Source organism: Vicugna pacos, chromosome 3 (genome assembly GCF_048564905.1).
Source record: "Vicugna pacos chromosome 3, VicPac4, whole genome shotgun sequence".
NCBI lineage: Eukaryota > Metazoa > Chordata > Mammalia > Artiodactyla > Camelidae > Vicugna > Vicugna pacos.
Genome location: NC_132989.1, coordinates 79269330 through 79282794, shown reverse-complemented (window position 1 = coordinate 79282794; position 13465 = coordinate 79269330). Strand labels below are relative to the sequence as shown.

At 36.6% G+C, this 13465-nt stretch overlaps 2 protein-coding genes and 1 pseudogene across 4 annotated transcripts in view; 2 read left to right on the top strand and 1 right to left on the bottom strand.

The window, feature by feature from the left end:
- The window catches only part of IPO11 (importin 11), a 168794-nt gene that overhangs the window by 127655 nt on the left and 27674 nt on the right, over positions 1–13465 (top strand). Inside the window, exon 28 of one of the 2 annotated variants that reach the window (XM_031675666.2) lies at positions 7223–7337. The exons of the other annotated variant lie outside the window; for it this stretch is intronic. Coding sequence (XP_031531526.1) covers positions 7223–7232 — 10 coding nt within the window. The 3' untranslated portion in view covers positions 7233–7337. Of the gene's footprint in view, positions 1–7222; positions 7338–13465 lie in introns of those variants that run through there. 2 annotated transcript variants of the gene reach the window in all.
- Positions 318–3207, bottom strand: LOC102537309 (mitochondrial nicotinamide adenine dinucleotide transporter SLC25A51-like; annotated as a pseudogene).
- LRRC70 (leucine rich repeat containing 70) lies at positions 7234–9276 on the top strand. 2 transcript variants are annotated; one of them, XM_072958603.1, is made up of 2 exons: positions 7463–7550; positions 7681–9276. In XM_072958603.1, exon 2 carries the CDS (start codon positions 7795–7797, stop codon positions 9127–9129), a length of 1335 nt encoding a protein of 444 aa, XP_072814704.1. In that variant the 5' UTR covers positions 7463–7550; positions 7681–7794; the 3' UTR covers positions 9130–9276. The 2 variants fall into 2 exon arrangements, with proteins under 2 accessions (XP_072814703.1, XP_072814704.1); XM_072958602.1 differs by having other exon boundaries at positions 7234–9276.

Here is a 13465-nt window from a genome sequence, read left to right as displayed (position 1 = left end):
GAAGATCTTTTTTGCTAGATTCCCATCGTTTTGTCTAGTGGTTGTTTAGCAGTCAGTTGTGGTTTTGTTGTAGTCACGAGGAGAGGCGAGCTTGTGGTTCTACTCTGCCACATCTTTTTTATCCATCCATCAGTGGACACTTAGGTTGCTTTTTCTTTGGGATTCTTGAATTTTTATTTCTAAGGACATTTGTGTCCAAAAGATTATTTCTTTTTTTTCTTCCCCCTCTCCCCAGTAATTTGGCCAATTAGAAATGAGACCAAACTGCATTCTTCTTAGGTCTATTCAGTTGATAAATGGCACTTAACCAATTTCTTTCACATAATCTTTAACAAGAACTCGTAAGTCACATTAACTATGCCCCAAGAGATGAGGGACTGATGGTAATTTACATGGACAGCTTTGAAAAGATTTGTCAGTCTCATTCTAGCCAGATTTTTTGGAAAACCTTCAGGAAAGATAGAAATTTCCCATCAATCTGAGACTACATGAAGATTTTACAACATTAACTGGAAAAAACAAAGTCCCAACATGGGACCTCCACAGATAAAATCATTGACCAGATGAGCACTATGAGTCATCATGGTAGGCAGATGCTCCTTGACATTACCTCAAAGGCAAAAGAAGGGACGTTGCTGAATCTTTTAAAAATAGGCATCCATCCTCCATAATACTCTGTAATTCCATGGCATTTCAGTGTCTTGAAAGCCTGATAAGTGTTTGTAACTTTGTCATGATGCTTGTGGTCTTAATGTAGTGCTTGAACTCTTTCCAGTGGAGTGAAAATTGCTTCTGTTGTCCCTACAAATACTGCTACTGTGCTAGGGGTTGCAAACTCCAGGGTACTGATATGCTTAAGGAGAGGCAAGATAAATCTTCCTACAGACCCAAACGTAAGTGCCAGTGTAGTTGTCTTCTGCATTAATGTGGGGAGGATTCGACAATACAAGTTTCAAATACATTTCTCCTCAACTGAAGAACCGCATTCCCCCCGCTTTTTTTTAAAATTCTTTTTTCCCTTAATGGAGGCACTAGGAATTGAATCGAGGACCAGCATGCCAAGTATGTGCTCTACCACTGGGCTGTTCCCCTCACCTGCTGCATCCTGGGTTTTGATTCCATACAGTGGTTGCCAAAATAGGACCATCTGAATGGGAAATGTGTTAGCATTGATGAAAATTGCACAGTAGCCACACAAGTAATGTATTTCATTAACATTTGCAGTATGAGGTGATGTATCTTGTTCTGAAGATGTTAGGATTGATGGCCTCTTTTCATGAGCTTCTGAATTCACTGTGTTGTATAAGATTTTTCTTCATGAAGGATTTTTTTTTAACCCGTTACACCATTTGGGCCTTGTGTTTTGGAGGAATGGTAGCTTTTCTTTACTTTTTTTTTTCATTTAACTATAGTTGACTTAATTGTGTTAGTGTCAGGTGTACAGCTTCAGATTCTTTTCCATTATAGGTAATCACAGTATATTGAATATATAGTTCCCTATGCTATACAGTAAATCCTTATTGTTTATCTGTTTTATATAGATATAGTTGTGTGTTTGTCAATCCCGTGCTCCTAATTTATCCCTCCTTCTCCCCTTTCCCCTTTGGTAAATGTAAGTTTGTTTTATATGCCTCTGAATCTGTTTCTGTTTTATAAATAAGTTTGTTTGTTTTTTAGATTCTACAATCAGTGATATCATATAATACTTGTCTTTTTCTATCTGGCTTCACTTAGCATAGTAATTATTAGGTCCATCCATGTTGCTGCAAATGGCAGTATTTCATTCTTTTTGTGGCTGAGTAATATTCCACTGTATATGTATACCACATCTTTATCCACTTTCATATTGATGGACATTTAAGTTGCTTCCATGTCTTGACATTGTAAATAGTGCTGCTATGAACACTGGGGTGCATGTATCTTTCCGAAATAGAGTTTTTGTCTTTTCCAGATACATACCCAGGAGTGGGATTGCTGGACCATTTGGTAACTCTATTTTTAGTTTTTTAAGGAACTTCTATACCGTTTTCCATAGTGGCTGCACCAGCTGACATCCCACCAACAGTGTAGGTGGGTTCTCTTTTCTTTACACCCTCTCTATCGGTTATTATTTGTAGATTTTTGACAATGACCATAGTGACTGGCATGATGTGATACCTCATTGTAGTTTTGATTTGCATTTCTCTAGTAATTAGCGACATTCAGCATCTTTTCATGTATCTTTTGGCCATCTCTCTGTCTTCTTTGGAGAAATGTCTGTTTAGGTCTTCTGCCCATTTTTTGATTTTGAGTTTTTTTTGATACTGAGTTGTATGAGCTGTTTGTATATTCTGGAAATTAATCCCTTGTTGCTTGCATCATTTGCAAATATTTTCTCCTATTCTGTAGATTGCCTTTTCATTTTGGCTTTGGTTTCCTTCACTGTGCAAAAGCTTATCATGTCCCATTTGTTTATTTTTGCTTTTATTTGTTTTGCATTGGGAGACTGATCTAAGAAGGTATTGCTATAGTTTATGTCAGAGAATGTTTTGCCTATGTTCTCTTCTAGGAGTTTTATGGTGTCATGTCTTACATCATGTCTTAAGTCTTCAAGCCATTTTGATTTTATTTTAATGTATAGTGTGAGGAAGTGTTCTAACTTCATTGATTTATATTCAGTAGTCCAGCTTTCCCATCATCACTTGCCAAAGAGACTGTCTTTTCTGCATTGTCTTTTCTTGCCTCCTTTGTCAAAGATTATTTGACCATAGGTGTGTGAGTTTATTCTGAGCTCTCTATTCTGTTCTGTTGATTGGTGTGTCAGTACCATGCTGTGTTGATAACTGTAGCTTTGTAGTATTGTCTGAAGTCTAGGAGGGGTTATGCCTTCAGGTTTTTGTCACATTACCCATGGCATTTTCCATGGAACGACAACAAATAATCCCATAATTTATATGGAACCACGTAAGACCCAGAATTGCCAAAGCAATCTTCATTTCTTTATGATTGAATAATATTCCAAATGCAAATATTTGTATTTATATTCTAAAATAGAAAGACTTTTAGTTATTAAATGTACATAGAGTAAATTAGACTTTTTGGGGGGATATGCACTATTATAAATTTTAACACATGTAGATATATGAGAACATCACCACAATTAGAATACAAGGAACAATTTTATCACCTGAGGAAACTCTCTTTTGCTACATACCTTGGGAGACACATCCTCACCTTGACCTCTAACTCTTGATAACCACTGGTCTGTTCTCTTTCACAAGAATTTTGTCTTCTTGAGAATGTCATATAAACAGAATCAGGTAGTATATATCCTTTTGACACATAATGCCTTTTAAATTTATCTAAGCTGTTGTGTATGTTATTAGAATGTTCTTATTTTATTGCTGAGTAGTATTCCATTGTATTAATGTATCACTTCAGCCATTGAAGGATATTTGGGTATCTAGTACATTTGAAAAAAATAACTTCACAGTTTAATTTATTTTATTTTGGGGGGGAGGGATAATTAGGTTATTATTTATTTTTAATGGAGGCTTTTCTCCCCAATGTTTCCATATAATTTTATTAGCAGTTATTACATGAAAATTCACATTTATAGGTTCCAAAGGACTATCTTAAAAAATTCTAAAGTATATATGTAATTAGATTTTAACAGTAAGGTAGAACGTAGTCTCATAGCACAGCCCTTAAAAAGTCAAGAATAATACTGAGAATTAAGTACAGTTCTATCAAGAACTAGAAACGAATTCTGTGTGCATAGTGTCACTTAAAGCAAAGTTCCATGAAAGTATAACATATTTCTATGGGTGTGAATTTCAGTGGCAAACATCATTGACTTCCAAACAACTGACACCAAAGGAACTTCCAATTAAAACACAAACACGGTGGCTCTCGTTTAATGTAAATCTATGATAATTCTCTAAAGAGACCTTGAATCCTTAAGTCTTGTAATACGATTTTATGCTGTGACACTAGTACAAAGCACATCAACTCTAATGCATAGATTCTGACACATGACAACAGGATACTAAAGATAGCCTTTTTCTATGTCAAAAAATGCTGAGTTTTCCAGTACAGTATAGGCTGGTCATTGCTGATGTAGTGAAATTCTACATCCGTCCTATTTTTAATGGAGGATTGAACCCAGGACCTTGTGCATGCTAGACACACACACTACCACTGAGCTATACCCTCCTGCCTCTAGTACATTTTAATGGCTGTCTCCCCTACTAGTCAGTAAGTTCCATGATCATGACAGGCTGGACACTGTTAGCATGTGTCTTCTATCTGTCTGTCTCTCTGGATGTGTGTGCATACATACATTACACACACACACACACACACACACACACACACACACACACCCAGACACCATATGTGGTCTTTATTTTTAAACCATTTTCGTGTAAAATGCACAGATGATGGCCTTTTATCCCTAAATACTTCAGTCTAGAATCACGTATTGCATTCAGTTGTCATGTTTTTGTAGTCTCTTTTACACTGTAATGTCGCTTCGTCAGCCGTCTTTCTCACTTACAACTAACACGTTTGAAGAATACAATCCTATTCTTTCTTCTCTTCCTTTCTTCCTCCCTCTCTCCCTCCCTCCCTGTATTCTTCCCTTGCTCTCTCCCTGTCCCTGAACAGAAGTTTCCTCATTGGAGGTCTGCTGTTTCCTCATGATTAGATCCAGGTTATGCATCCTTGGTTGGAATATTACACAAGTGATGTGTCCTTCTTGAAACACCACATCCAGCAGTTTGGGGTGTCCACCTTCTTCTCATTAATGATGTTAATTCTGGTCATGTGTTGTCCGATTTTTCCATTGTGTAGTTACCATTTTTCTTCCCAGCAGCTGTTAAGCAATCTGTATTGAGATACTGCTCCTTATTAAAATTTTCCCCTACATTGAGCACAGTAATAAAAGTTTTTATTGTTTCTGGACTATTTTTTTTTTAAACTGAGTTATAGTCAGTTTACAATGTTGTGTCAGTTGGACTATTTTTTACTGTAAACCTCATTCAAATTTTGATTCTCTTGAGTTTAGGATCTATAAGTAACTTTTAAGATCCATAAGATCAGTAACTGCTTTTGTAACCATTCTTTATAAGTAAACCCATATTGATTGGTTTATATATAGATGCTATATGTCTAAATAATGTCCAGATATGTGTGAAAGATGATAATAGAACAGTGTTTTCTTATTTATGTATCCTTGTACTTGTAATGGATTTTCTGAATAAAAAAAAAAAAGATGTGTGTTGAAACCTGAAGCATGATATTATTTAAAGACAAAGGCAGTACAATAAGAATGAGAGAAAAATAATTCAGTGAGCCAATTTCCTGAAAAGAAAAGGGAAGGAAGCCCATTTAGGAACCTGAGTTAAGAGGTTCAGAAATAGTTCTAATGAATATTAGTATGAATGAGGAAAAGGATATGAGGAACCACTTTGATTTGTTATTCCAGAGCAAAATCAAAATGTCAGAATTCAGATTGGGGAGAATTATTATGCATTGGAGATATATGAAGATTTTATTTAACTTGTTATAGGATTTAAAACTCATGAGAAAAAATTTAAATTACCTAAATAATATGAACTGCTGTGAAATGGAAGTACTTAAAGCACAGGAAAATGTACCTTCTGGTAAACGCAGTGGGAAGCTGGGAAACGTGAGTTCTAATCTAAAACTTGAGAGGCCCGTTTTGCCACTAATTAGTGATGTGTTCATAGCAAGGAAGATGAAGAGGTCTCTGAGTTCTTTTTTTGCGGTTTTGATTTCTGTGGTCTTCCCTAGTAGTGATCACTTGTCTCTAAGAACAGCAACTCCTAGGTGAGCAGAAAGGCTAAACTTTGTTTTTCTGGATGTCAGAATTTTGCAGGATATCAACTGGAGAGCTCTCCTCTATTATTTAGATGTACTGTGTGTTATAGTCACTTTAGTTTACCTCAGTTTTTACAGTATGAGAAATATAAGGTTCATTTTATTCTATCCTGATATCATTTTACAACCCAAGACATACACCTTAATATATTAAGGTGCTAGTTGGTAGTATTCAATGTTCTTGATACTCCATATTTTTTTAATTATAAAAGAAGAGCATAGAAGATAATGTAACAGCATTTGTGTTCACCATTCTGAATTGTTCGGTTTTGCTACCTTTTTTTTTCAAGGAATAAAGTAAAATTGAAGTCTCTACAGTATATTCAAAACAATATATTCTATGCATTAAAAAATTCATAGAAATTACATTACTCTATTTGTATCTTGTTTCTACTTGCTTTTTCCACTTGATAGCTATCTGTTGATGTATAGAGTTTGTTTCTTCTGGGTATTTTAAATTTTCATGTTTTTTAAAAAATACTTAGTTTTAAAATTATGAAATATTTATGTGTTGGAAAAACTCAGATTAACTGCATTCTGAAAGAATAAGTTCCTGAGATTTCCTTTTAACAATACTTTTGAAACACAGATAGCATTACTTCCTGTCTCTCAGTTTCCTGTATCCATGGCAACCTCTGTTTTACACACTGAGTGTGGAGGAACCAGTGTGAAGAGTGGTGTTTCCTGAGCAAATTGCGACTTAAAAAAAAAAAGGTGGAGGGGTGGTGGTCAACAGTGCCGCAGAAAGAAATGCAGTTTAGAAATGTTGCTCTTCAGATTTTAGAAAGAAAACCTTTACTTGAATCAGCCGATTGTTAATAATATGAATTTCCTGTTCTTGGTAAGATTATTTATTTAAATATGAACATTTAGCTTACACAAAAAATAATTTGGTTTGTGAAAACCTGTAGTTTAAAGAGAGTGTAATTGTTCTGTAATGAATTTGTGTTTTCATAAATTATGATGGTATTTATTTGATATTAGACTTCAGGTTGATAAAGGGACATACTATATCCAAAGATCGTTATTCCTGCACAATCATTTGTCACTTTTGTTATAGTCAGTTGTAATATTTTAAATTAACTTAGCAACCATTTTATTTTGCAGTTCACTAAATTTGAATTATTTTGTCAAACAGTGGGTTAATGGCCTGGAGGTGCTAATAATTCTGGAACATATTTCAAACTTACTATTTTATGTTATCACCATAGTTTATGATTTATGATATTTAGTATTGTTGTCTGATCCTAATAAAATAGAGTACAGAATTTCTCGTATTATAAAACTTTCATTTAAAGAGCTTTTTGGTGATTTAAAGTTTTACCTTTTCTTTTTATAGCCAATTTTGATATGAACAGAAAAACCAAGAACAGGGCTATGTGTGGAGTACGTTTTTCTCTGCCTTGTCTACGACTGTTTCTGCTTGTTACCTGTTGTCTTGTATTATTATTCCGTAAAGAGGTACTTGGATGTTCGTCTGTTTGCCAACTCTGCACTGGGAGACAAGTTAACTGCCGTAACTTAGGCCTGTCAGTTATTCCTAAGAATTTTCCTGAAAGTACAGTTTTTCTGTATCTGACTGGAAATAACCTGTCCCATATAAATGAAAGTGAATTAACAGGACTTCATTCTCTCATGGGATTGTATTTGGATAATTCTAGCATTGTGTATGTATATCCAAAAGCTTTTGTCCATTTGAAGCATTTGTATTTTCTATATCTAAATAATAATTTTATAAAACGCTTGGAGCTTGGAATATTTGAGGGACTTTCCAGTCTTCGTAACTTATATTTACAGTCTAATCAAGTATCTTTTGTGCCAAGAGGAGTATTTCGTGATCTAGTTTCAGTTCAGTACTTAAATCTACAAAGAAATCGCCTCACTGTCCTCGGGAGTGGTACCTTTGTTGGTATGATTGCTCTTCGGATACTTGATTTATCAAACAATAACATTTTGAGGATATCAGACTCAGGCTTTCAGCACCTTGGAAACCTGGATTCTTTGTATCTAGAAGGTAATAATTTAACAAAAGTACCATCAAATGCTTTTGATGTACTTAAGAGTCTTAAAAGACTTTCCTTGTCTCATAACCGTATTGAAGCAATACAGCCCTTTGCATTTAAAGGACTTGTCAACTTGGAGTATCTCTTCTTGAAAAATTCAAGAATTAAAAATGTTGCTAGGGATGGGTTTAGTGGAATTAATAATCTTAAACATTTGATCTTAAGTCATAATGATTTGGAAAATTTAAATGCTGACACATTTAGTTTGCTAAAGAATTTAATTTATCTTAAGTTAGATAGAAACAGAATAATCAGCATTGCTAATGATACATTTGAAAACATGGGAGCATCTTTGAAGATCCTTAATCTGTCATTTAATAATCTTACAGACTTACATCCAAGGGTCCTTAAGCCATTGTCTTCACTGACTCATCTTCAGGCAAATTCTAATCCTTGGGAATGTAACTGCAAACTATTGGGCCTTCGCGACTGGCTAGCATCTTCAGCCATTACTCTAAACATCTATTGTCAGAATCCCCCATCTGTGCGTGGCAGAGCATTGCATTATATTAAATCGACTGACTTCACAAATTGTGTTGCATCTTCAACAAATGTATCCAGAGCTTGGGCTGTAAAATCTCTTCATATTCATCACAAGACCACTGCATTAATGATGGCCTGGCATAAAGTAACCACAAATGGGAAACATTTGGAAAACACTGAGAGCGTTACTTTCTGGGAACAAAATCGTACTTCACCTGCCAGTATATTTTTTCAAGAGAATACCTTTGGTAACCCGTTAGAGACTACTGCAGTGTTACCTGTGCAGATGCAGCTTACTTCTTCTGTTAACTTGAACTTGGAAAAAAACAGTGCTCTACCAACTGATGCTGCTTCAGTGTCAGGGAGAACATCTCTGATTTGTACACAAGAAGTTGAAAAGCTGAATGAGGCTTTTGACATTTTACTAGCTTTTTTTATCTTAGCTTGTGTTTTAATCATTTTTTTGATCTACAAAGTTGTTCAATTTAAGCAAAAACTAAAGACACCAGAAAACTCAGGGGAAAATAGACTTGAATACTACAGCTTTTATCAGTCAGCAAGGTATAATGTAACAGCCTCCATTTGTAACACGTCCCCACATTCTCTAGAAAGCCCTGGTTTCGAGCAGGTTCGACTTCATAAACAAATTGTTCCTGAAAGTGAGGCACAGGTTATTCTCTTTGAACATTCTGCTTTATGATTGAACTAAATGTTGGCTATCAGAAAACTTCAGTGTCATGGATCTGAATAAAAAGGAAGCCTCCTTATAGAATTATAGACTTTATTTGCATATATAATGAATGATATGAGTTTAGCATTAATAAATGTGTTTTTAATATTTTGTGAATACTGTATTCATTCAGCATTTTCTTTGATAGACACAGTATTAAGTAACATAATAGCTAACATTTCTGTGTACTAAGCACTAGCTAAATACTTCACCTAATAATATTTAATCCTTAAAAAGTGTTACAAGATAGCACTGTCTACATTTTACAGGTAAGGAGACCTAGGTAGAGTGAGTTTAAGAAACTGTTCCAAATTCTCGCAGCTTGTGACACTTTTGAGGTCTGCTGATTCCAGAGCCATGCTTTAAATGTCATACTATACTGCTGCCTGGGTGCTAGGGTTATAGCTGTGAATAGCATGGACACAGTTCCTGTTCTCGGTAGAACGTGAATCTAGAGGAGGAGACACATGGTTACTGAATAGGATGGTAAGTACTGCACTTGAAGGTCCTATCTGGTGTAACATATTTGGAGGCGAGGGATGGCTTTATGAGAAAAGTGACACTGCAGATAGATTGTGAACAGTAAGTGGAAATTAGCCCAGTGAAAGGGAGCGGAGTACTAGGTAGAGGTAACATTGTTAAAAGAAGGGCTGAAGAAATAGAATACTGCTTTTCAGGAACTGAAATTCAGTCCAGCTGGAGTTGTGAGTGGAGTTGTGAGATTTGTTGCTAGAGGGATCAGATGATGAAGGATATTATAATTTCATGTTTTTCCCTAGGGCAGCAGGGAGACAGGGAAGGATTTTAAGCAATGTGAAGAGTAGAGCATGCTGCTGTTTGGCTACACAGTCAATAAAAGTGCACTCTTTTCTGGAAGGAACGACAAGGCCAGAAGCAGGATTCATCTGAATCACTAATCTAGGGAGGGATTCTGGAGGTGTGAGCCAGGGTGGTGGCAGAGAAGATGGGTGGATCCTAGAGCTACTTTGAAAGTAAGATGCCTTGGTGATTGGCTGAGGGGTGGCAGGTGAGGGAGGAATCAGATGTTAGGTTTCTGGCTTAGGCAAATATTTGCCCTTAGAAGATACACAACATTTAAAAAAAATTATTGATGTATATACCTCATACAGAAGTAGATACACTTGTTTTAACCACCACTTAGGTCAAGAAATAGGACATTCAAACATAACATTTATGTGGACATTTTTTGAACTTAAGAATTATATAAGTAGCCGAGTGTTTAAGCTTTAAGGTAGAGGGGGACCCACATGTAATTATGGCATTTTTACTCTATAATCTTACCCACACCACGACAGTAACAGTAAAATTTGCCATCTTTGTTTTTAAGGCTTGCAAAAATGGGAGAAGAAAGCCTGGGGAACGTTTTACACGTTTTTGAAAAACAGCTTTGGTGTTAGGTCTTCCTAGCAAGTTGGCATGCACTTCCCACATCCTGTTGGACTTCTTGTTCTTCCTTGTTGCAAGAATCCCCCTCCTTTGCTTGTTTTTGTTACTGAGCCACACTAGAAAATGTGTGCATGGCCTTGTAATATGCTGTGCTGCTTTGGACTAAGAGGAAAGAGCATGGGCCATGTGAAACTGAACAGAAGGCTGTTCTGTTTACTGATCAGACTTTTTTTATATCCATCTCCCACTGAATAGTAACTGAATTTTTTTTCTCCCGAGAAGACCCATTTCACTTCATTTCTTTTCTTAACTTTTCTTTTTAATTGAAGTGTAGTTGATTCACAGTGTTGGGTTAGTTTCTGGAGTACAGCAAAATGATTCAGTTGTATATATATAATTTTCATATTCTTTTCCATTATGGTTTACTACAGGGTATTGAATATAGTTCCCTGTGCTATACAGTAAGACCTTGTTTATCTATTTTTATATGTAGTAGTTTGTATCTGCTAATCTTTTCTCATTAAAACTTGTATTTCTCTTTTTTCTAATTGGATTTCCTGATGAGCTCTTAGGTGAGTGGGGAGGGATATGCATCAGTTTTATCAGACTGTTTATTGTCTAGTATGTGAATGGTTTCACGGTTATTGAACAATAGTAGCAAGATGATGGGCCCTTTTTTTTTTTTTTAGTGTTATACTGTCTCAAGTACAGTTTTTAAAAAGTGCCCCTTACCTGTAGTCATCACTCTCCAGAAGTTGGTAGACTCTTACTGCTGCATGCTTTAGCGTGGGAAGCCCTGTGGGTTGAAAGAGAAATATCCTGGCAGACGCGGCGTGGATGAGAGGAAGGGGTAGTGTGCCTGCTGCTGGCCCCCACGTGCCTCGTTTCATTGTTCGTGGCTCTTGCAGCAGCATGTGGTGTGGTAGAGGGCACTATTTTTAGTAGGAAGTAGTTTTTTGATCCTAAGTAATGTGTAATTTTAATACATGTTGCTTTTCTTTTATCTCCATGTCTTCCTTTATCTCTTGAGTTTCTAGTACACGACCATAGGCTCTTGCCTCTTCTTAGTTTGGATACTGGCCTTGGAAAATCTTAACACTTTTTGGCAGATACCTTCTATGATATTTCTTTCCCTAGCATTAATTCTAGCCTTAATATATGTTTGGGGTTTCTTCGGGTTTTTTTTTTTTTCTTTCATGTCCCTGGAGCAAAATTTTTTATATTCTAGTGCAGTTTCCTCATGTTTTGGCTTTCACAACCCCTCTTCTTCAGTCTTCTGCTTCTCATATATGAAAGCCTCCTTAAGCACTGTCTTCTAGTCTTCCAGAATGGGGACCTGTGAGATAAAAGTCTGTCTGTCTATCTTTCTATCTATCTTCCTGTCTATCTATCTTCCTATCTAACTATCTTCCTATCTTTCTTTCTTTCTATCTATCTATCTGTCTATCTATCTATCTATCTATCTATATCTAATCTATTTATCTATCTATCTATCTATCTATCTATCTATCTATCTATCTATCTAATCTATTTATCTATCTATCTATCTTTCTATCTGTCTGTAGGTCTCTGCCCCAGGTCCTTGGGACAGAGCTTGTGAAACCTTGTAGTTTCTTAAGTGATAAGAACTCTAGGAGCATCTTGTTCTATTGAGGCAGCTCTGGAGTGGGATCCTGGATGAGGGCTATTTCATCAAAGAGACCAAGAGATTAGAAGCTTGGAATTTTCAGCTCCACCCTAAGACTCTCCCCCCACCCCCCGCATTCTTTCAGAGAGGGGAGAAGGGCTGGAAGTGGAGTTAACAGTTGAATATGCCTGTGTGAGTTCTCCATAAAATTCCAATAGTAGTGCCTTGAGGAGCTGCCAGATGGGTGGAACACTTCCACTTCTGCAGAGTGACATGCCCCAAATCCATGGGGACTGAAGCTCCTGTGCTCAGGACACTCCTAGACCTTGCCCCACGTAGCTCTTTATCTGGCTGTTCACCTGTATTTGTTTTCTCCTTAAAAATCTGGTAAACATAAGTAAGTGTTTCTCTGAGTTCTGTGATCTACTCTAGCAAATTAGTTGAACCCAGGGAAGGGGATGGTTGGAAACTCTGGCTTCTGAGGGATGGTGGCGGGGGGTGAGTCTTGGAGGACTGAGACCCTAACCTGTGAGATCTGACACTATCTCCAGGTAGCTTGTGTTAGAATGGAGTTAAATTGTAGGACGCCAGCTGGTGTCACAGAGAATTGCTTGTTGGGAAAAACCACACATTTGGTGACCAGAAGTAGAGTATTATGTGAGTAGTAAAGAAGACTCACCGAGAGAAACATAGTGTGGAAGAACAGGGGTTTTTCCCTCCTCAGGAAGAAAGATCTGAGTTTTTTCCACTATAGGAAAAATACTCACTTGGAGTTTTATTCTTACTGTAAATACAGCTAAATAAATTCAGGCAATAGCATTCTTGGCAGATGGAATCTTGCAGTGAACGTCCAAAGGCTGGAAAATATTTGTCGACAAGAAGGCTGTTGTAGCTGGAAAGTGGGATGGACTTAGAGGAAGCCAAGAGTGGAAGCATCCCCATTTGGGAAGTTATGCAGTAGTTCAAACTACAGAGAGAACTGGCTTGTAGCACACATTCACAGTAGGGATGTAGACGAGTAGAAGAAAAAAGCAATGAATGTGACAGAATTTGATAATGAATTAGGTGTTGGAATGGTAAATGAGAAGAAAGATCAAAACTGAATCTGGTGTCTGGCTTGAGTCACTGGGTGGACAGAATTGCTCTTTACTCAGATAAGTGAAAAGAAAAGTGAAGTGAAAGAAAGCCTGATTTTGTTTTTCTCTCTTGTCTTGGTTTCTTTGTTTTTGTTGGGGAGGCACTCAGAAGTTTGGTGTTGACTGTCTAAGTTGT